The sequence below is a fragment of the Pelodiscus sinensis genome, chromosome 7, assembly GCF_049634645.1.
Source record: "Pelodiscus sinensis isolate JC-2024 chromosome 7, ASM4963464v1, whole genome shotgun sequence".
Taxonomy (NCBI): Eukaryota; Metazoa; Chordata; order Testudines; family Trionychidae; genus Pelodiscus; species Pelodiscus sinensis.
In genome coordinates, this window is record NC_134717.1 from 11,295,112 (window position 1) to 11,316,762 (window position 21,651).

At 43.4% G+C, this 21,651-nt stretch overlaps 1 protein-coding gene across 16 annotated transcripts in view; it reads right to left on the bottom strand.

Annotated features, from left to right (window-relative positions):
- Positions 1 to 21,651, bottom strand: part of MUC13 (mucin 13, cell surface associated) — a 53,852-nt gene that overhangs the window by 19,008 nt on the left and 13,193 nt on the right. For 2 of the 16 annotated variants that reach the window (XM_075933155.1, XM_075933159.1), the window contains 12 exons: positions 19,710 to 19,751; positions 19,171 to 19,212; positions 18,719 to 18,760; positions 18,278 to 18,319; positions 16,619 to 16,636; positions 14,079 to 14,126; positions 13,289 to 13,303; positions 11,084 to 11,143; positions 7,593 to 7,628; positions 6,762 to 6,887; positions 4,250 to 4,356; positions 1,778 to 1,836 (listed from right to left, as the gene is read on the bottom strand). In XM_075933155.1, the coding sequence (XP_075789270.1) occupies positions 1,778 to 1,836; positions 4,250 to 4,356; positions 6,762 to 6,887; positions 7,593 to 7,628; positions 11,084 to 11,143; positions 13,289 to 13,303; positions 14,079 to 14,126; positions 16,619 to 16,636; positions 18,278 to 18,319; positions 18,719 to 18,760; positions 19,171 to 19,212; positions 19,710 to 19,751 (637 nt within the window). The remainder of the gene's footprint in view (positions 1 to 1,777; positions 1,837 to 4,249; positions 4,357 to 6,761; positions 6,888 to 7,592; positions 7,629 to 11,083; positions 11,144 to 13,288; positions 13,304 to 14,078; positions 14,127 to 16,618; positions 16,637 to 18,277; positions 18,320 to 18,718; positions 18,761 to 19,170; positions 19,213 to 19,709; positions 19,752 to 21,651) is intronic. The other 14 variants (XM_075933158.1, XM_075933167.1, XM_075933157.1 and 11 more) reach the window with 10 other exon arrangements.

Sequence of the window (21,651 nt, forward strand, 5' to 3'; positions counted from 1 at the left end):
AGACAAATGCAAAGTGTTCCACTTAAGAAGGAACAATCAGTTTCACACATACAGAATGGGAAGCGACTGCCTAGGAAGGAGTACAACAGAAAGAGATCTAGGGGTTATAGTGGATCACTAGCTGAATATGAGTCAGCAGTGTGATGCTGTTGCAAAAAAAGGAAACATGATTCTGGGATGCATTAACAGGTATGTTGTGAGCATGACACGAGAAGTCATTTTTCCGCTCTACTCTGCGCTAGTTAGGCCTCAGTTGGAGTCTTGTGTCCAGTTCTGGGCACCACATTTAAAAAAGGATGTGGAGAAATTGGAGAAGGTCCAGAGAAGAGCAACAAGACTGATTACAGGTCTAGAGAACATGACCTATGAAGGAAGGCTGAAAGAATTGGGTTTGTTTAGTTTAGAAAAGAGAAGATTGAGGGGGGACATGATAGCAGTTATCAGATATCTAAAAGGGTGTTATAAGGAGAAGGGAGAAAACTTGTTCATCTTGGCCTCTGAGGATAGAACAAGAAGCAATGGGCTTAAACTGCAACAAGGGAGGTTTAGGTCGAACATTAGGAAAAAGTTCCTAACTTTCAGGGTAGTCAAACACTGGAATAAATTGCCCAGGGAGGTTGTGGAATCTCCATCTCTGGAGATATTTAAGCGTAGGTTAGATAAATGTCTATCAGGGATGGTCTAGACAGTATTTGGTCCTGCCATGAGGGCAGGGGACTGGACTTGATGACCTCTCAAGGTCCCTTCCAGTCCTAGTATTCTATGATTCTATGATTATCAGCTAATCAACTGGTAGACTAATCGCTTACGTCCCTAATTTGTACAGGAAAAAATAAGTAAAAGGTAATAGTGGTCCTAAATATGCCCCCAGACATTTCCCCCTCTTAATGATGCTTAATACAATAGAAACTTTACTAAGGGCCAGATTCTGGTACTCATATTCATGATAAATAGGGTCTTATGCCGTTTATATCTTACTCCAATGGCTATTAGCAACGGGAATGCTCATGGAATAAAGAGTTACTGAGCATAAGTCAGGCTCTTAGAATCTGGCCGTTTCCATACCATGTCACTGCCATATTCTGCTCTCAGTATTTTTGCAAAACTCCCATTATTACTAGTGGAAGTTCTGCTGTGTATATGGAGGGTGTTGTATCAGCTCACCCTACACACACAATGAGCCTGAAACTTCTGATTTTGAAAATGTGTATTTTCCAAAGTGGGCCCAAAGTCCCCACTAATCTGAAATCTTGTTTAACTGAGTTTATTTTCTATTCCTCATCTGATTTGATGAAATTAGGATTGACAGTATATAAAATGGGACAAAACAAGAAGGCAATGTGAGCTATGCATTCTTGGTCAATGCTTTGTAAACCAAGGGTGCGTCTAGACTACACACCTCTGCCAATAGAGTCATGTAAACTAGGCTACCCAACATAGTCAGTGAAGCGGGGATTTAAATAATCCCTGCTTCATTAAAATAAAGATGGCCACCGCTCTGTGCCGGATCAGCTGATTGTTTCACGAGGCATAAGGGATCGGTTGGCAAAGGCTTCCCTTGTCGACCGATCTGCATCTTGACTGCTGTGCCAACAATCAGATGATCCGGCACAGTGTGGCGGCCATCTTTATTTTAATGAAGCGGGGATTATTTAAATCCCCGCTTCATTGCCTATGTCAGGTAGCCTAGTTTACATGCCTCTGTCGGCAGAGGCATGTAGTCTAGATGCAACCCAAGAGAAAGATCACACACAGACACACACGCTGCTGAACTTACATTACATTCACAATTTTCGTCTCGCCATAGCTTGTCTCATTCTGGAAAGTTGTGTTGAACTGTGAAAGATAAAATGAGTTTGATTCATAGCTTTGCAAGGCCACAGATCAAAATATCCAAGAGAAATTGGGGTGGAAGGGTTCATCTCTCTCCGAGCCACTGAGGGAAATTAAGGACCCAGAGTTTGTCACTCCATGTCCAGGCAAACTCCTCAAAGCACTTTGTCTAAGCAAGTGCTGTCTGAGTGGGTCATAAAATTATAAATATAACAACAAGTTATCACTATATACAGATGCTTTAGGGTGGCAGCATCCTCCCAGGTTCCACACTTAAAGGGATGCTGCTGTGCCCAGATCTTCCCCATCTGGATTGGACAAGGGGAAGGGGGACCCATGGAACCAAAGCTCTGTTCCCCGTTCCCCATGATACTATGAAGGAGCATATTTGGGACTCTGATATCCATGGTGAGGAAGCAGATGAGGGATGGAAGCAGAGACCTGGGTTCAGGATGATCATCATTTCCCTCCCTGCCCCCTTGGAAAAATGTGAATAGTTAGTGGCACCTCAGGCAGTGGTGACTTCTCTGTGCCTCCACCTCTGTCCCATCCATGTGCACAGGAGCTCCCCACACCACATAAGGTAGTGGGAGGTTTCCCATAAGCACTGGATAGTGGAGGAATCCTTGTTAAGCACATGTCTAATGGAGGCTCACATCTAGAGCGCGAGCTCAGGAAGTGGTGAGGAGGCACATCTACCCACAGATGTCCCTGTTCCTCCATCAGCTCCTAGACATTCATATGGCCCTGCAAGGGTTAGTGGGGAGCCTCTTATTACACAAGGCTGTATGCACACCCATACACAGATTCCAGGTCCCTGGCTGGAGTACCCAGGGGTAATCCCACAATGGGAAACACAGCCTTCTGTTCCTAGACCTCCACACACACATTTCTTAGCAGGAGGGGAAGATCTCCCTGCCCTTCACCAATCAGTGCCACACATAGCACCAAGAAGTAACACTTATCATGAGTAAATCTATCATCATAGTCCATTAAAGAGCAGAATATCCTGCTTTCCCAGGAAATACATTCCAAGACTTCATTCAATGTTTATACAACTGCACATGGTATTTAACACCCCCCCTCATTCATACTATTCCTCTACTTATGGATCAGAAATTAGGACTCTTATTTAGGTGCCTAAATCCATGTTTACACATCTAAACTTTAAGCACCAATTTCTTAAAAATATGCCTTCTACTTAAAGTCAGGCCTGGCCAGAGAGTTTGCAGGGCCCAAGGCAGATGGCTGTGCTGCATGGCCGGGCAGCGAGTGAGTGGCTGGTCAAGCTCCAGACACTGTGGAACCCTGAAGATGCGGGGCCCATGGCAACCACCTTGCCCTAATGCCGGACCTAACCTACTTTTATCCTTATGAACGAGAATTACTCTCTCAAACGTACTAATAGCAATTGTTGATTAGGGCAGGGCCATAACAAGGGCGAGGCGAGTGAGGCACTTGCCTCGGGTGCATAGCTGAGGGGGCGCAGAAAAGACAGCTATTACGCGGTCTTCGCTCGTGCCTCACGCCACGTCAGCAAACCCGCCCGCACCAAGGATGGCCTGGCCTCAGGTGCCAAATTAGCTAGTTATGACTCTGGATTAGGGCCATGTTAACTATGTTAGTCCAACCGAGGCATGAGGCTTAAAAAAAAAAAACGTGCAGAGTGTGTAATAAGAAAATAAGTGTTTGTCTCTTTTCTTGTCACTACATGTTCATCCACCCTTACTGTAGAAAGATCTGATCTCAAAAAATGTGCAGTCTGAGGATATAGTATCCCAGAGCTAAGATCTTAAAAATAACAAAGATTCATGGTCAGAAAATTACCAGTGCGGCCATTTCCCAGCAGAAAATGCTGGTTTATCAAAATTAAATGTTTTGCAGGAACATGTTGATTTCTACAAAAGCTACAATGGAGAGAATGGAGGAGGCGGCGGCAGAGTTTGCCTTCCTTCCTCCTGTCATCAGACTGAGGGTTTCTCCCCCTTCCTGCCATCTTAAGTCATTCAGGAGGGAAGGAGCAGTGCAGGGGGACAAGGAGACCTGGGACAGGTGCCAGCAGCACTGTTAGATCCCCAAATGGAAGTTTTCCCTTTCACAGAAACTTGTGAAGTTTGATTATTTTGATTCGATTTGGAACAAAACAAAATCTTGAACCGTTGGAATTTCCTGTGGGATGGAAATCCCATTTTTGGAATGGCTCTAGTATACAAGGTCAAATCTTGGTTTCTTATCTATGGAAGAAAGAGAACAATAAATCCAGCACTAGACTGACTGTAGCATACCCCTTGACAGTGGTAAAGGAAGGTGTAAGTTACTCTGACCTAGATTTGCATATTTTCCTCCACCTATCTCAGTCCAGAAAGCAGATCTCAAGATTAAATATATATGGAAAGAGTTTTTTAAAATGACTCACAAAATCTGTGACATTCATGTATAATTCCTTGAAATCTGAAGAGTTTACAATGATCATGTCCTCAGTATACATTGCATTCAGTGTTAACAGTCCAGGGAACACTTTTCCTAAAAATAAAGCAGAGACATTAATTCATTACACAGTATATGTGTAGTAAGCAGGGTTACAGCATTGGGCTATTAATTTTTAAAGATAATAAGCAGCTCTACACAGGATCTATACTTGCCAATTTTTCTTCTATTGGGAAGATGGCTCAGATAAATATTCACTTAACCAGCCCTTTTCAACAAAGTACACTGCTATCAGCGAGCATGAAGGACAGAGAAACTGGTGTGGTTCTGCTACTAAAATAATGTTTGTTTGCTCATTGAAAACAAACACAGGACATATCTAAGTATTACAGCATTTAATAGAATAAGCCAAAATTTTCATAAATGTGTGCCTAGGAGTGGACATAAGGTCTTCCAGGAATCAGTTCTGCATCTGGTTCTGTTCAGTATCGTTATTAGTGATCTAGATAATGGCATAGAGAGCAAGTTACGATGTCTCAATTTTCAGGAATCAATTGTGTTGTAAGTCTGAGGACAGCCTGTATGTGTGAACAAAAAAGCAAACATCCTTCTGGGTTGCATTAGCAGAAGTGTTATAAGAGAGACACAAAAAGTAATTCTTCTGCATTATTCCACTTTGATTAGGCCCCAACTGGAATATTGTGTCTAGTTCTGGGCACCACATTTTAGGCAAGATCTGGACAAATTGGAGAAGGTCCAGAAAAGAGCAACAAAAGCGATTAAACATCTAAAAAGCATGTCCTGAGAGGGAAGATTGAAAAATCTGGGTTTGTTTGAGATGGAGAAGAGAAGACTGGGAGGGGATTTTTTCAAGTACAGTAATTCCTCATTTAATATGTGCCCATTTAACACGTTTTCACGATAGCACAATTTTTTTTTTAGGAAACGTTTTTTGAGTTACATAACCATCCCCGGATAACACGATTTCCCCAGCCGGCCCATTGCAAGCGGCTGCGCGGGGCTTCCCCCACCTCCCTGCAAAGCGGCGGAGGGTTCGCCGCTCGCCGCACCGTTCCCCGCTGACTCCTCCTCACAGGATACCTTGCCCCCTCTCCTGTGCCCCTGGTTGCAGGCCAGTGGCTGGGTTTCCCCAGCCAGCCTGTCGCCAGCAGCTGCGCAGGGCTTGCCCTGCCTCCCTGCAAAGCAGCGGAGGGTTCGCTGCTTACCACGCCGTTCCCCAGCGACCCCCCCCCCCCCTCGCCGGACGCAGTGTGGGTTCCGGAAGACCCATCACAGGGGCATACTCCCAACCCAATCCTCCTCACCTCTCCTCCCCTCCCCTCCCCTTCCCTTCCCCAGAACCAAACACCTCCCCTCCCTGCTGTAACCCTTTCTCCCCCAACCTTATGTCCCAGTCCCAAGAAACACCACCACTTGAAACGCAACCCCACTTTTTCCATTATTTTCAAGGGGAAAACTGACCCCACATAACACGTTTTCACTTAACACGATCATTTTCTGTAATATAGCTAGAGTGTTAAATGAGGAATTACTGTACACAAAAGGTTGTTACAAGTAGCAAGGAGAAAAAATAATCTTAACTTCTGAGAACAGGCAAGAAACAGTGGTGTTAACGGGCAATAAAAGTAGTTTGGGTGCGATATTCGAAAAAACTTCCCAACTGTCAGGGTGGCTAAACTCTGGAATAAATTGCCTAGGGAGTCTGTGGAATCTCTATCACTGAAGATTTTTAAGAGCAAGTTAGACAAATACCTCTCAGGGATGGTCTAATATTTAGTCCTACCATGAGTGCAGGCGACTGGACAACCTCTTGAGGTCCCTCCAGTCCTATGATTCTATGACATATTTATTTGGGGGAAGATTTCTAAAGGTATGGAGATGCCCAAAGTGTCTGATGATTGAAATCATGGGGTTAGCTGCTTAACCTGCTTAGGTACTTCTGAAAAAAGATCCTATCTGGTTCCAATCTGTATCGCTAGGTGCCTAAATAGCTTTGAAAAGCTGGCCTTTACGCACCTAAGTATGAGTCCCAATTTCCCCAAAGGCTGAGCATCCAGCACCTCCAATGCAGGCCCACTACAACAGGACATGGTGGGTGCTCAGCATCTTGTAAAATCAGGCCATTTTTAGAAGCCTGTTTTGGGTACCACTATTTCACAACCTTGGCCAGAAACATTAGTTTCCACTTTAACCCTGGAATTCTGTCTGCTTTCTATGCAGTTTAATCTACACTGTTAGCACTGTGGAGTGCAATTTTCTCTACTGTGTTCAACCTTTTTGTTTCAGCAATGTTTAAGAAGCTAAAACAGGTTAATGGAACGGGAGCTATTAGCAGAGTAAAGCACAACCAGCATGGGTCATAGTGGCTGAAACTCGCCCGGACCATTTACATTTTCACTGAGAAAATTAAAATGAAAACAGAAAAAGCACCATTGTATGTGTAGTAGATAAAGAAAACTGATCACCAGCCCCCAGCTTACCTTCTTGGCATCCTGATTGTGTATAGTAGTATGAATATGGGCACTGGCATATATAACCGTCATATAGGTTAATACATTCAGCAGTGCTGCTAACACATGGTTTATTTGCACAGGGTGGAGGTGATTCTATGAGAAAAGACATTGACACAGCTAAACAAAAGACTGTAGCAGGAAGATGGAAGCTTTTAGTTTTCCTCCGATTATTTGTACCTCAACAAGATAAAAACAGTTAATATTCCCCTATGACAACACGCTGATGTGAATTGGTGTAACTCCACCGACTTCCATGGAGCAATGCCTGTTTACACCATCTCAGGATCTGGCCCAACAAGCAACAGTAAGACCACAGAGGAATCAATGCTAAACTGGAAAGCTTTCCTCTATGCAAACCTGGCCAGAAAGGACTCATGATTTGCCCTCAGAAAAATTATTTATTCTCATTGGCTCTACCTAGAGCAGGGTTTTTTACACTGTGCATCCAGCATTGGGCACGGGCATTTCTCCACAGAAAAAAGGAAGAGGAACTGTGTGAATAGTCAGTTTCAGTGCTTCCTCTCCTGTTTACCTGGGTCTCACATGACAATGGAGGGGAGGAAAATGTAACTGTAAAACCCCAGAATTTGGCTGAGGAGCTTATGGTCTGCTGTTGGGCTAAAACTTCTTTGAATTCCTTTTCGTAAATTACTAACTTTCTAGTCAGTAGTGTCACCAGCTAATGAACCAGCTGTTCAGAATTATATTATTTATTAATTATAATTATTTTTTCCATAGCACCCTATCTGTGCTTTTAATCCTCTAATTGATCAATCCCTTCCATTTTTCCATGCTTACGTGTTATAGGCGTGGGAGTGGTGGAAGACACAGTTCCTGGGAAGGAGGAAACAAAATTTCAGAATACAAAGGAAATAGTAAATGTACAATACCATGAAGTCTGCCTCTTGCAAATGCAAATAGATGACAGGCCCATTTTAACTTCGCAGAAACTGGGAGATGTGCTGACCTTGTCCACTGGTGACATCACTGTTTCAAATGCTAACATAGAAAATAAGTGTAATTTCATACAGGCTTTCCGTTAATTGGTGGGAACAAAACCCAGACTGTCAGGGTATGTCTAGACTGCATCTCTCTGTTGGCAAAGGGATGCAGATTAGGCAGGTCGACATTGCAAATGAGGCAGGGATTTAAATATCCCGTGCCTAATTTGCATAAAAATGGCCGCCGCGTTTTGCCAACTCAGCACTTTGTCGGCAAACAGTGGCAGTCTAAAGGGGGCTCTGTTGAGAATGAAAGCCTTTTTCGACAGATCCCTTATGCCTCCTGCAAGGAGATTTGACACAGGCTAAACAACATTTTTGGCCCTAAAATGTGACAGGTGTTACTTACCTTGCTTAATGAACTAAGATAAGTACAGCCATTAATGTCGGATAAGAATCTCTCTAAGAACATAAGAACGGCCATACTGGGTCAGACCAAAGGTCCATTTAGGCCAGTATCCTGTCTGCCCACAGTGGCCAATGCCAGGTGCTCCAAGAGGGAATGAACAGAACAGGGAATCATCAAGTGATTCCATCCTGTCACTCATTCCCAGCCTCTGACAAACAGAGGCTAGGGACACCATTCCTACCCATCCTGGCAAATAAGCACTGATGGACTTAACCTCCATGGATCTGAAACAGCAGAACCATTTTGGCTAAAACTTTCAAAATAAAATCAAATTGAGGCAGAAGCCTGACCTGCAAAATTTCAGCCCTAACTGTTAAAGTCCGGCAGAGTTACAAGCACTGAAAACAGTGAAAAGTTCTAGGCCACATTAACTACCAGAGTCATTACCTGTGCCACCTTTACTAAGTAATATTTCTTATTCTACAGAACCATATTTTTGGATAATGCTTTCTATCCCCAGAATGAACGGTCCCCTCCTTCTTTATGACTCTCACATATAAATCACTCCCATTTCTCCCCTTGCCTGCACAAGGTAAAAAGATATTTCTTATATAAGAATGAATTTACCTTTTAATGCAACCCTGACTACAAAAGCCTAGTAAATAATTGCTGGTCTAGCCCCCTCCCGCACACCCAACCCTGCAATATCCATATACACAAATAAACTATTGGATTTTTAAAAATAATCTCCATCAATTCAAAAGAAGAAAATCACACTTCCACGTTAAGTACTATTGTTATGGGAGGAGTATAATGCAAAAATATTAGATGAACAATTATTACAGTTTTCAATCAGCGTGCTTACTCCATGCATTTGGCATATAATCTGTGTCAATCTCTCCTGGATAATCAAACACTTTCCCTCGTATTATGTTGTATGCATCTAATGCTGTAATAGGGTGAAGGAAACATTTGTAGGAACAGAAAAAGGTGATTGAAACATCCCAAATTTTGGCAGGTACAGGACTTGACTGTTAATAGCGAGATTATTGTAATTATTGTATTAATGCCTACAGGTTGTGAGACTAGGGCTAAACTTTGTAATTGATATGTAACTAGCTATTTGTATGATATATTTCTCTGAATTCTCAGGGGACAACAGTGGGAATATAACCTGGGACCATCAGTACCACAGGTGAAATTCACCAGGAACATCACTTTTATTTTAATGACTATATGTATTATAACAACTACTACTAATTATTATTCTACAGAGCTATGTTTGTGTTTGGTACAGTTAAGCCCAAAGTCACCTGAGCATGCATAATTTTGTGAAAAAAGTTTCAGCCACAAAAGTTTGCCCAGGTCTAGCGATCATCACACTTCTTTATAAGTAATACAGATTCTCCCAGATCATGTCTGGCCTGTGTGCTTTTCTGCCACAGATTGAGCCATACCACCCAGAGCCTTGCTGCCCTGTAGTATCTGTGGAAGGTAAATCTGGTAAGTAGACACTGACACAAGTTCTTTCTGTTACCCACCAGACTCCATCAAAAGCCACATCATCAAAGAGACATTTAGATTTTTAAAGGAACCTCCTTCAACTTAATAGTCACACATCATGAAACCTTAGTGCCTGCTAAGATTACAATGTGGCTATAACTTTCCCCCCTATATTTAAGGTTAAATCTCATTACATGCTGAGCACTCTTGGCCACACTTGGCAGGGAAGGCAGCACCCCCTCTGATTAAAGTTTCCCAGTATTTTCATTATAAGATCCTAGTTTCAGTTGCTTGTAACTTGTAAGAATCTGGGTTTTAAAAAGAACTTCCATTTTAAAAATCTACTTAAAAAAACATGCTTTGCTCTGAAAATCTTTTAACTTACCTTTTTTTCCCCAAAAAAATGGTTTTAAAAGAGATTAGAAGAAAAAAAGTGTTGTTTGCTCACTCAAATTCTTTCCTTTTGATAACACTTTGTGCTATTGTGTGTCAGTGGTTTCTCCACAGAGTCAGACAATTACTTCCACCGCCTTCTTTTTTTTGTATGGATGTCTGTGACCGGGGTGTGTCTCATTACCATGGGCACCTCCTGCTGGTGGCTCAGGAATTAGCCCATTCAGCCCTGGAGCGCCCCCTTTTGGCCGGTGTCTCAACCACTGTTACTGATTTTTTTTCTCCACACCTGGGTACTTCCCTGCCGCAGTGCCCCCCCCACTCCGGGATCCTGCCCTTCTGGGAACCCTCAACCCCCTATGCCCACCTTGCATCAGTGACCCACTCCGAGTCAGCATCTAGCGCCTTTCCTCAAGGGCAAACTGCAGTCTGGAATGGCCACTCATCGTTGCCCAGGGGGTGTGGACCTGCTGCCTTTGCCTACCCTGGCTGCCCCCCTGCAGCCCTAGTAGCTTCAAGCCTTCCTTCAGGCCCTGCAACCTGGGAGCTTGCCTGGCCAGAGCTTCCCCAGCTCTTCCTGACTTTCCCCAGCCCTTCTCTAAGTCAGGAAGTCTCTAGCTTCCCTGGCAGCCAGGTCCCTCCTGTTCCCCAGCTAAAAAGTCTGCCTCTCCTTGTCTCTGGGAGCCTTTATTTATACTCCCCTCACCTAGGCCCTGATTAGCTAGTACCTGCCTTAGCTGTGGGGCTTTTCTCTCTCCCATCTCCCGGGGCTGAGTTTTACCCTTAAAGGGCCAGTCTGGGGCAGACACCCAGTCACAACGTCCCATTAAGCTAGAGCTTAATGAAAACAGAGGTCTTGATGCTTTTTCTAAACTGCTTTTATGAACTGACTCTTTCAAATTCACATCAGCTATTCTGTGGGGGCTTCACAATTAAATCATTGTCTGTATCATTTCCAATTTCCAATTATTTTCTATAGTAAAATATTTTGATGATGATTTTAAGTTCCATGCTTATCTGTCAGTTCTATTCTTTCTGCTTACCTGTCGTAGTTGAGAAAGGGGATACCTGGGTAGTTGAGTCAAGGAGGGCAGTGGTAGCTGCTGGGAAAGAAGAAACAAATCTGTAAATGCAAGTCACCTTATGAAGCATAGGCTGGCATCAGCTTTTTGAAGCTAATTCAAAAAAGGCAGATGTGCTGTTCTCGTCCATTGGCTATGATAATGTCCCAGATATTAACAGGTACATGGAATGTTACCATGTCAGGAGAAGGGATATTTCTTGAAACCACTAGGGGGTATCAGAGGGAACAAGACATGGGATTGTCAGGGCCACCAGTTCCGCACAATCAGCAGCTTGGTAGACATGGAAGGGCAGCAGGCCCCTTGCACGCTGCGTTAGTGCCCCACAATTAGCATGAATTTTTCAATAATCATGGTTTAGTACCTGGATAAATCACTCATTGGAGTCTTAAACTTCTGAACCCCTGGGCAATGCGATATCCTTCCCCAACCCTCTGCTTTGTTGATTATCCACAGTTACATGACGATCACTATCAGTTCTGAGGGGGATGTCATCACGATTAATTGCATGGTTATGCAATAGAATACCATTTATTTAAATGTTAGTGGAGGTGTCTGACCATTTCAAATATATTGATTTCAGTTGTAACAAAGAATGTGAAGTGTACAGTGCTCCTGTACATTTATTTTTATTACTAATATCTGCATTGTAAAAATATGAAGAAATAGGATTTTTCAATTCACTGCATGTAAGAACTGTAGTACACTTTGTTTTCCAGGAAAATTGATTTTACAGAGTTAGAATGATGTACAAAAACCGCCCCCTGCATTCAAAAATAAGACAATGTAAAACTTTTGAGCCTACCTCTCCACACAGTCCTACTTCATGTTCAGCCAGTCACTCAGACAAACAAGTGTGGGTACAATTTGCAGGTAATAGTGCTGCCTACTTCCTGTTTACAATGTCATTTGAAAATGTGAATAGGTCTTCCCATAGAATCACAAGATATTTACATGCCAGATGTGCTTAAGATTCATATGTCCCTTCATATTTCAACCACCTGCCTCTGGGTTCTGCTCAATAACGATCCAAAGCAGAGTGGACCGATGCATGTTCTGTTTCATTATTTGAGTCAGATGCCACTATCAGAAGGTTGATTTTCTATCCTGGGGGGTTGGGTTCTGTAGTTTCTGCATCGGGGTGATTTTCTTTGAAGACTTCTGAAATCAAGCTCCACAACTCTCCAATAGTGGAAGGCATTTCAGATTCTTAATTCTTGGGTAGAGTGCTGTAGCTATTTTTAGAAATGTCATATTCTTACCTTCTTTCAATTTTTTCAAATCTGCTGTAAAAGTGTTGTTAAAATGAACATCTTCTGGGTCATCATCTGAGATTGCTATAACATAAAATACATGGCAAAATGCATGTAAAACAGAACAGGAGACATGCAATACACCCCAAGGAGTTCAGTCACAAAATTTAATTCACATATTATTTTCTTAATGACCATTATCAGCATGGAAGCACGTCCTCTTGAATGATGGTTGAAACTTAAAGGGGCAGATGAATGTTTAGCATATCTGTGATGTAAATACATGGCAAAGCCAGCTACAAAAGTGACAGATGAAACTTTGTTCTCACTTTCAGTTGACATTGTAAATTAGAAACAGGAAGCAATATCATATGTAAATACAAACAAACTTATTTATTTAGCAAGGGCTGAATAAGAAGTAGGACAGCGTGTACTTGCAGACTAATGCTTTACATTGTCTTGTGATTGACTGCAATTATATAACAAAAAATATCTATATTTGTAAGTTACACTTTCACAATAAAGTAATTGCAGTTCAATACTTGCATAAGGTAAACTGAAAAATGCAATTTATTTTGTTTATCATTTTTACATTTTTTGTAATAAAAATAATAATATATATAATAATATAAAGCGAGCACTATATATGTTGTATTCTGTGTTGTACTAGGAATCAATGTATTTGAAAATGTAGAAAAATGTCCAAAATATTGCACACATTTCAATTGGTTTTTCTCTTGTTTAATAGTGCTATTTATTGAAATTTTACATTGGATCTTTAGAATTAATGGCATGAGTTAATTGCGATAAATCAACAGCCCTAGTAATAATTATTTTTCTATAGAAGTTATTTGTGGCTGGCATATTTTAAGCTTTTGATTTATCACTTCCCAGTCACATTCTTTCTACTTACTTGTAGTTGTAAGAGCTGTAGGAGAAAAACAAAAGAAAACAATTATCCACATCACTAGAATATTCTGGTAAATGTAGAATATCTATGGACATACGCTCTGATCATTACTCAGGCAAATAGCTCATGGGAGTTTTAACATTCTAGCAATTGGGAGAGATGCAATATCCTTGCCCGCCTGTTATACTTAGGCTCCAAAAGGTAACATGCAAATTAACTGCAATTAGATAATGGTAGGACATATTTAAATAAATCCTCTGGAGGCATCTGTGGGAAATCCACCAGGGACTTCAAAGCCAAGAGTGAAATTCACCAGCTGCTCCAGAGATGGGCAATAACCAGCCTGTGGGCTGGATGCCGTTTGCCGAAGTTAGCTGTTGGCAGGCCACCAAACCCATTGTTTACCTGGAAGTCTGTATGTACAATTGCTCGCAGCTCCCAGAGGCCACGGTTCATAATTCATGGCCAATAGGAACTGTGGGAAGCAGTACTGGCAACACATTTGACAACAGTTTGTATTTAGCCTGTTTCCCATGGATCCAGGTCATTCTTTGTAGTGATGTCTCATTGCAAAAGGATGACAAAGTGGAAGGACCCCACACTTCTTTTAAACTTCTTTTATAAATTGACAACATTTCAAATTGAGAGTTTTCCTTTACTATCCCCAGCTACTCTGTTGGGTGTTCACAAATAAATCCTCAGAATTATTTATTATTTACAACTATTTTCTAGAGCCAAATATTTTTGATGGTGATTTTAAGCTTCATACTTATTGTGCATTCCTCATGAATACCTGTCATGATTGACTCAGAGGTTACATGAGTAGTGGTAGCTATTGCCGCTGTAAAAGAAGAGACAGATCTTTAAATGCAACTCAGACTGAAAATCAAGCGTATACAGGCTGTCCCCGGGTTACGTACAAGATAGGGACTGTAGGTTTGTTCTTAAGTTGAATCTGTATGTAAGTCGGAACTGGCGTCCAGATTCAGCCGCTGCTGAAACTGACCGCCAGTTCTGACTTACATACAGAATCAACGTAAGAACCCCAAGCGTCCCCAAGTCAGCTGCTGCTGAAACTGATCAGCAGCTGATTCCAGGAAGCCCGGGGCAGAGCAACTCTGCCTCGGGCTTCCTGTAGTCAGCGCTGGTCAGTTTCAGCAGCGGCTAAATCAGGACGCCTGGGGCAGAGCAGCTGGGGTGCTGCTGGGTTGCTCCAGTAGCGCCGCTCCTCGGCACTACTGGACCAACCCAGCAGCACCCCATCTGCTCTGCCCCAGGCGTCCTGATTCAGCCGCTGCTGAACTGACCATCAGCGGCTGAATCAGGACCAGAGCAGCTGGGGTGCTGCTGGGTTGGACCAGTAGCGCCCAGAGCGGCGCTGCGGGACCAACTGGCAGCGCCCCAGCTGCTCTGCCACAGGCGTCCGGAGAAAAGCCTAGTCTGCTGGGGGGGGGGGGGGGCGTACTAGCTGCCCCCACCCCAGCAGACCAGGAAGACACAGGCGGCAGACCGAGACGCACCGTGGTCCCGCCGCCTGGGTCCTCCGCGGCTTTGCTCCCAGTCTCCCTGGTCTGCTGGAGACCAGCAGACCAGGGAGACAGGGAGCAAAGCCTCTGAGGACGCCGGCAGCGGGACAGCCGCGGGGCGTCTGGGCTGTCCCGCTGCCGGCTTCCCCGCGGCTTTGCAAAGCCGCGGGGGGGGAGGGCGGGGGGGGGGCTCGGGCAGCGGGGCAGCCCAGGCGCCCCTGGGCTGCCCGAGCCCCTCCGCGGCTTTGCTCTGCGTCTTCCTGGTCTGCAGACCAGGGAGACGCAGAGAAAGCCCCAGAGTACACGGGCGGCAGGACCGCGAGGTCCCGCAGTCCGTGTACTCTGGGGCAGCCCCGTTCGTAAGTGCGGATCCGACATAAGTCGGATCCGCGTAAGTCGGGGACTACCTGTATATATTTATATTAGGCCTGACAGTAAATCAGAGAACTGCCATGAACATTTTAATTTCCTGGGAAATGGAAGATGTTGTGTTCTTGTCCATTTGTTGCAGCAAGGAACCAAATATTTAACATGAACATTCAATGTTAACATGTTAGAAGAGCTATTTATTACAACCACTAGGGGGCACTAGAGGGAACAAAACCTTAGATTGTCAGCACCATGTGTTCAAGCAACAGCAGCATCAGCTTGGCAGACCTCAAAGATCAAGGCGGTAGCCTCCCTGTAGATCATGGGCACACTGCACAATTAACTGCTCAGTGATAATGATTTTTCTTTAGCACCACAGTTGTGCTTGATGGTTGAAAATATCAGGTATTTCACTCCCCACTCTTATTCCTTCTACTTCCCTGATGCAGCTGTGGAAGCTGCAGTAGAACTTCCTTCCAAAGAGCTAAACATATGACAGCTGTGGAGATCTGCTCTGATTAGTGTACAGGTGAATCACTCATGAGAGTTTAAGCTGCCATTCAAGAGGACATGTTTCCATGCTGATGATGGTCATTAAGAAAAAAATGTGTGAATTAAATTTTGTGACTGTATTGGTGTATTGCATGTCTTTGGGGGTGTATTGCATGTCTCCTATTTAATTTTACCCGCATTTTCCATGTGCTTCATATTATAGCTATCTGAGAGTATGACCCTGCAGATGTTGCTCATCTTAAGACCACTTTCACTGCAGATCTGAGAAGATGCAAAGAGGGTACAAATCTGGCATTTCTAAAAATAGCTATAACACTCAGCCCAAGATTTAAGGATCAGAAATGCCTTCCAAAATCTGAGAGGTTTGGAGATTGATTTCAACCGTCTTAAAAGAGCAACACCATAAACAGAAACTACAGAACCAGGATAGAAAATCAGCCTTCTGACTCAGTTGATGAAAATGAACATGCATCTGTCCATTCTGCTTTGGATCATTACTGAGCATAACCCGTGAGCAGCATGGAAGCATGTCCTCTGGAATGGTGGTTGAAATATGAAGGGACACAAGAATGTTTAGCACATTTGACACACAAATAACTACTGATGCTGGCTGCAACAGTGCCATGGGAAGACCTATTCTCACTTTCAGGTGACACTGTAAACAGGAAGTAGGCAGCATTATCACTTGCAAATTGTAACCAAACTTGTTTGTCTGAGTGATTGGCTCAGTTGGTTTTCTGTTGTTTAACAGAACTATTTCTTGCCATGTTTAAAATCACAATTTTTTTTTAATGAACGGCATGAGTTTACTGCAATAAATCAGCAGCCCTTCACAGTAAGAATTATTTTTTTGACAGCAGGTGTTTGTGCCTGGTTAATTTTAAGCCCCATATTTATGATTCCTGGTTGCATTCTTTCTACTTACTTGTTGTAATTGCGGAAGCTGCAGGAGAAAAAAAAAGAAGAAAGAAAACAAATATCCACATCACTAGGATAGTCTGGTAAAGACAGAACATCTGTGGACATGGGCTCTGATCATTACTCAGACAAATAGCTCATGGGAGTTTTAACATCCTAGCTATTGGAAGAGATGCAGGATCCTTGCCCACTTGTTATGTGTAGGCTCCAAAAGGTAACATGCACATTAACTGTAATTAGATAATGGTGGGACATATATTTCTAAAACCTCCAAAGGCACCCCTGGAAAAATAACTAGGAACCTTCAAAGCCAAGAGTAAAATTTACCAGCTGCTCCAGGGATGGGCTATAACCAGCCTGCAGGCTGGACATGGTTTGCTGATGTAGCTATTGGCAGGCCACCAGACATGTTCTTTACCTGGAAGTATGTATGTATGTATGGCTACTCACAGCTCCCAGTGGCTGCGGTTCACTGTTCCCAGACAATGGGAGCTGTGGGAAGTGGTGCAGGCAGCACATTTGACAACAGTTTGTATTTAGCCAGTTTCAGTGATTTCTCAATAGAGCCGGGTCATTCTTTCTATTGATGTCTGTGGCAGGGTCAGGCCAGGGAGCTGCTGCAGGGAGGGAAAAAGGCAACTCAAAAGGGGAAAAAACCTGCAAGTAGAAGCAGAGAACTACAGGCCAATTAGATGCAGCTGGGAGGGGGCTGGCTCAGGCAGATTGGGGCCAGCTGACTTCTCTGCTGGCTGCCCGAGGGCCTTTAAAAGCCTCAGCAGTTGGAAGCTGGAGGAGAGCGTGAGAGGACAGAAGGGAGGCGGTGGAGAGACAGAGAGGAAGAAGTTTGAGAAAACAATCTGCAACAGTGTTAGGTGGAGGCAGCTAGGGAGGGAGTCTGAGGAGGCGTGGCCAGGCTCCCTACCCCAGAGACCAGCTGCAAAAACCTAAACTCTGGGGCTGTGTCTACACTAGCGCAATCTTGCGCTAAAGCGGCAGCTCTTGTGCAAAAACTTGCTGCCTTTCTACACTGGCTGCATGTTCTTGCACAAGTAAACTGACATTCTAATGTATGAAATCAGGGCTTCTTGCGCCAGAACTCTGATGCTCCCTCTCAGGAATAAGCCCTTTTGCGCAACTGTTCTTGCGCAAGAGGCCAGTATAGACAGGCAACACAAATTTCTTACGCAAGAAAGCCCAATAGTTAAAATGGCCATCAGAGCTTTCTTGCACAAGAAAGTGTCTACACTGGCATGGATGCTCTTGCGCAAAAGCACATGCCAGTGTAGTTGTTCTCTTCTGGAAGAGCTTTTGCACAAGAACTCTTCCGCAAAAGAGTTCTTGCGCAAGAAGCTGCCAGCATAGAAGTAGCCTGGGGTTGGGAGTGTGAGTCCTGCCCGGTGGTGGCTTGGATAAGAGGGGCCCTTGCCACAATGTCCCACTGCTAGAGGGTGATAAAAGGAGGGGACCCGACACTTCTTTTAAACAACTTTTATAAACTGACAACCTTTCAAATTGAGAGTGTTTCTTTACTACCATCAACTACTGTTGGGTCTTCACAAATAAACCTTCAGAATTACTTATTATTTACAACTATTTTTACAGCAAAATATGTTTGATGGTGATTTTTAGCCCATACTTATCAATCAGGAGCATTCTTTATGATTACCTGTCGTGGATGGCGTGGTGGTTTCTTGGGTTGTGGTAGTTACTGTAAAAAGAAGAAATAGATCTTTAAATGCAAGCCTACTAAATGTATATGGACCTGAGGCCAGACCCTAACTGAGAGAACTGCTGTGAACTTTTTAACTTCCTGGCAAATGGAAGATGTTGTGTTCTTGTCCATTTGTTGTGGTCATGTCCCAAGTATTAACATGTGCACTGAATGTTTCCATGGTAAGGATAAGATCTATTTGTTGAAAGAGGTAGAGGCACTAGAGCAGTCGTTCCCAAACTTTTTGGCATCACAAACCCCTTTTTTGATTTTTGAAAACCCTCATGCCCACTTTCCCTGGAATTTCCTCATGCTCCCGAAGGGGGGCACACCCCCAAGTTTGGGAACCCATGCACTAGAGGGAAGAAACCCTTGGACTGCATTCCTCATGATTACCTGGCGTGGATGGTGTGGTGGTTTCTTGGGTTGTGGTACTAACTGTAAAAAGAAGAAATAGATCTTTAAATGCAAGCCAGACTGACACCCGCTAAATATATATGGACACGAGGCCCAACCCTAACTCAGAGAACTGCCATGGACATTTTAACTTCCTGGCAAATGGAAGATGTTGTGTTCTTGTCCATTTGTTGTGGTCATGTCCCAAGTATTAACATGCGCATTGAATGTTACCATGTTAAGGATAAGATCTATTTGTTGAAAGAGGTAGAGGCACTAGAGCAGTAGTTCCTAAACTTTTTGGCATCACAAACCCCTTTTTTGATTTTTGAAAACCCTCAGGCCCCCTTCCCCTGGAATTTCCTCATGCTCCCGAAGGGGGGCACACCCCCAAGTTTGGGAACCCATGCACTAGAGGGAAGAAACCCTTGGACTGCTTTCCTCATGATTACCTGGCGTGGATGATGTGGTGATTTCTTGGGTTGTGGTAATTACTGTAAAAAGAAGAAATAGATCTTTAAATGCAAGCCAGACTGACACCCGCCAAATATATATGGACACGAGGCCCAACCCTAACTCAGAGAACTGCCATGGACATTTTAACTTCCTGGCAAATGGAAGATGTGTTCTTGTCCATTTGTTGTGGTCATGTCCCAAGTATTAACATGCGCATTGAATGTTTCCATGTTAGGATAAGATCTATTTGTTGAAAAAGGTAGAGGCACTAGAGCAGTGGTTCCCAAACTTTTTGGCATCACACACCCCTTTTTGATTTTTGAAAACCCTCATGCTCCCTTCTCCCCCCCAAAAAATAGCAGCAAAACTTGTTGAGCAAAAAAAAAAAAAAAAAAGGAACTGAACTGAACAGGGCAGCAAAACTTGATGGGGTGGGGAGGCTGGGTCACCTCCCCTGGAATTTCCTCACGCCCCCCTGTTTGGGAACCCATGCACTAGAGGGAAGAAACCCTTGGATTGCATTCCTCATGATTACCTAACGTGGATGACGTGGTGGTTTCTTGGATTGTGGCAGTTACTGTAAAACAAAATCAGGAAAGAGATCTTGGAGTTATCGTGGACAGTTCTCTGAAAACTTCCACACAGAGTGCAGCGGCAGTCAAAAAGGCAAATAGGATGCTAGGAATTATTAGGAAAGGGATAGAAAATAAGACCCAGAATATCTTACTGCCTCTGTATAAAACTATGGTATGCCCACATCTTGAATACTGTGTACAGATGTGGTCTCCTCACCTCAAAAAAAATATTTTGGCCTTGGAAAGGGTTCAGAAAAGGGCAACTAAAATGATTAGGGGTTTGAAACGGGTCCCATATGAGGAGAGGTTAAAGCGACTGGGACTTTTCAGTTTAGAAAAGAGGAGACTGAGGGGGGGATATGATAGAGGTATATAAAATCATGAGTGGTGTGGAGAGGGCCAATAAAGAAAAGTTATTTATTAGTTCCCTAAATAGAAGAACTAGAGGACACCAAATGAAATTAATGGGGAACAGGTTTAAAACTAATAAAAGAAAGTTCTTCTTCACACAGTGTGTAGTCAACCTGTGGAACTCCTTGCCAGAGGAGGCTGTGAAGGCTAGGACTATAATAGAGTTTAAAGAGAAGCTAGATAATTTAATGGAGGTTAGGTCCATAAAAGGCTATTAGCCAGGGGATAAAATGGTGTCCTTGGCCTCTGTTTGTCAGAGGCTGGAGAGGGATGGCAGGAGACAAATCGCTTGATTATTGTCTTCGGTCCACCCTCTCTGGGGCACCTGGTGGTGGCCACTGTCGGTAGACAGGATACTGGGCTAGATGCACCTTTGGTCTGACCCAGTATGGCTGTTCTTATGTTATGTTATGTTATGTTAAGAAGAAATAGATCTTTAAATGCAAGCTAGACTGACAGCCTGCTAAATGTATATGGACATGAGGCCCGACCCTAACTCAGAGAACTGCCATGAACATTTTAACTTCCTGGCAAATGGAAGATGTGTTCTTGTCCATTTGTTGTGGTCATGTCCCAAGTATTAACATGCGCATTGAATGTTTCCATGTTAGGATAAGATCTATTCATTGAAAGAGGTAGAGGCACTAGAGGGAAGAAACCCTTGGATTGTCAGCACCATTTGTTCAAGCAACAGCAGCAGCAACTTGGTAGGCCATAGCTCTCAAAAGGCCATAGCCTCCTTGCGTAACATTGTCATCCCCAATGACAAGTTGCTCAGTAATAGTCTTTTTCCTTTGGCATTTCAGCTGTGCCTCATGGATGGAAACATCAGGTATTTTACTCCCCACACCTGTTCCTTCTTCTTCCTTGATGCAGATGTGGAAGCTAAAGACATGACAGCTGTGGAGATCTGCTCTGATTAGTGCATAGGTGAATTACTCATGGGAGCTTTAAAGATCCCAACCCCCTCGGGAGTGTGATGTCCTTGCTCATTTAGTGCATGTTGAAATGATATTTACTCTAAGTTACCACAGATGATGTGGAGATGAAATAAGGGATCACCCGGTGTTGTGCTGAATCTCTACAGTTACATCACAGTCGGTATCATTTATCAGGAATTACTAAGACTTTCAAGCACTTTTTAAAACCATCACATTTAACCACACTATGAAACAAGAATAGAATACCAACGATTTAAATATTTTGGAGGTTTTCTGCTTTTTACAATGTGCAGGAATTAATTCTGCCCATTTCCTGATTACAAAGTCACCTATACGTGAGAACAGAGATTTGCACGGCACTGTTGCATGATGAGTACGTGCCAGATGTGCTAGATACTCATGCTTCAACCACCATTCCTGAAAACGTGCTTCCATGCTGCTGACAGGTTCTGCTCAATAATGATGCCAAGCAGAGTGGACCAACGCGGGTTCATTTTCATCATCTGAGCTAGATGCCACCAGCAGAAGGTTGACTTCATATTTGGTGGGT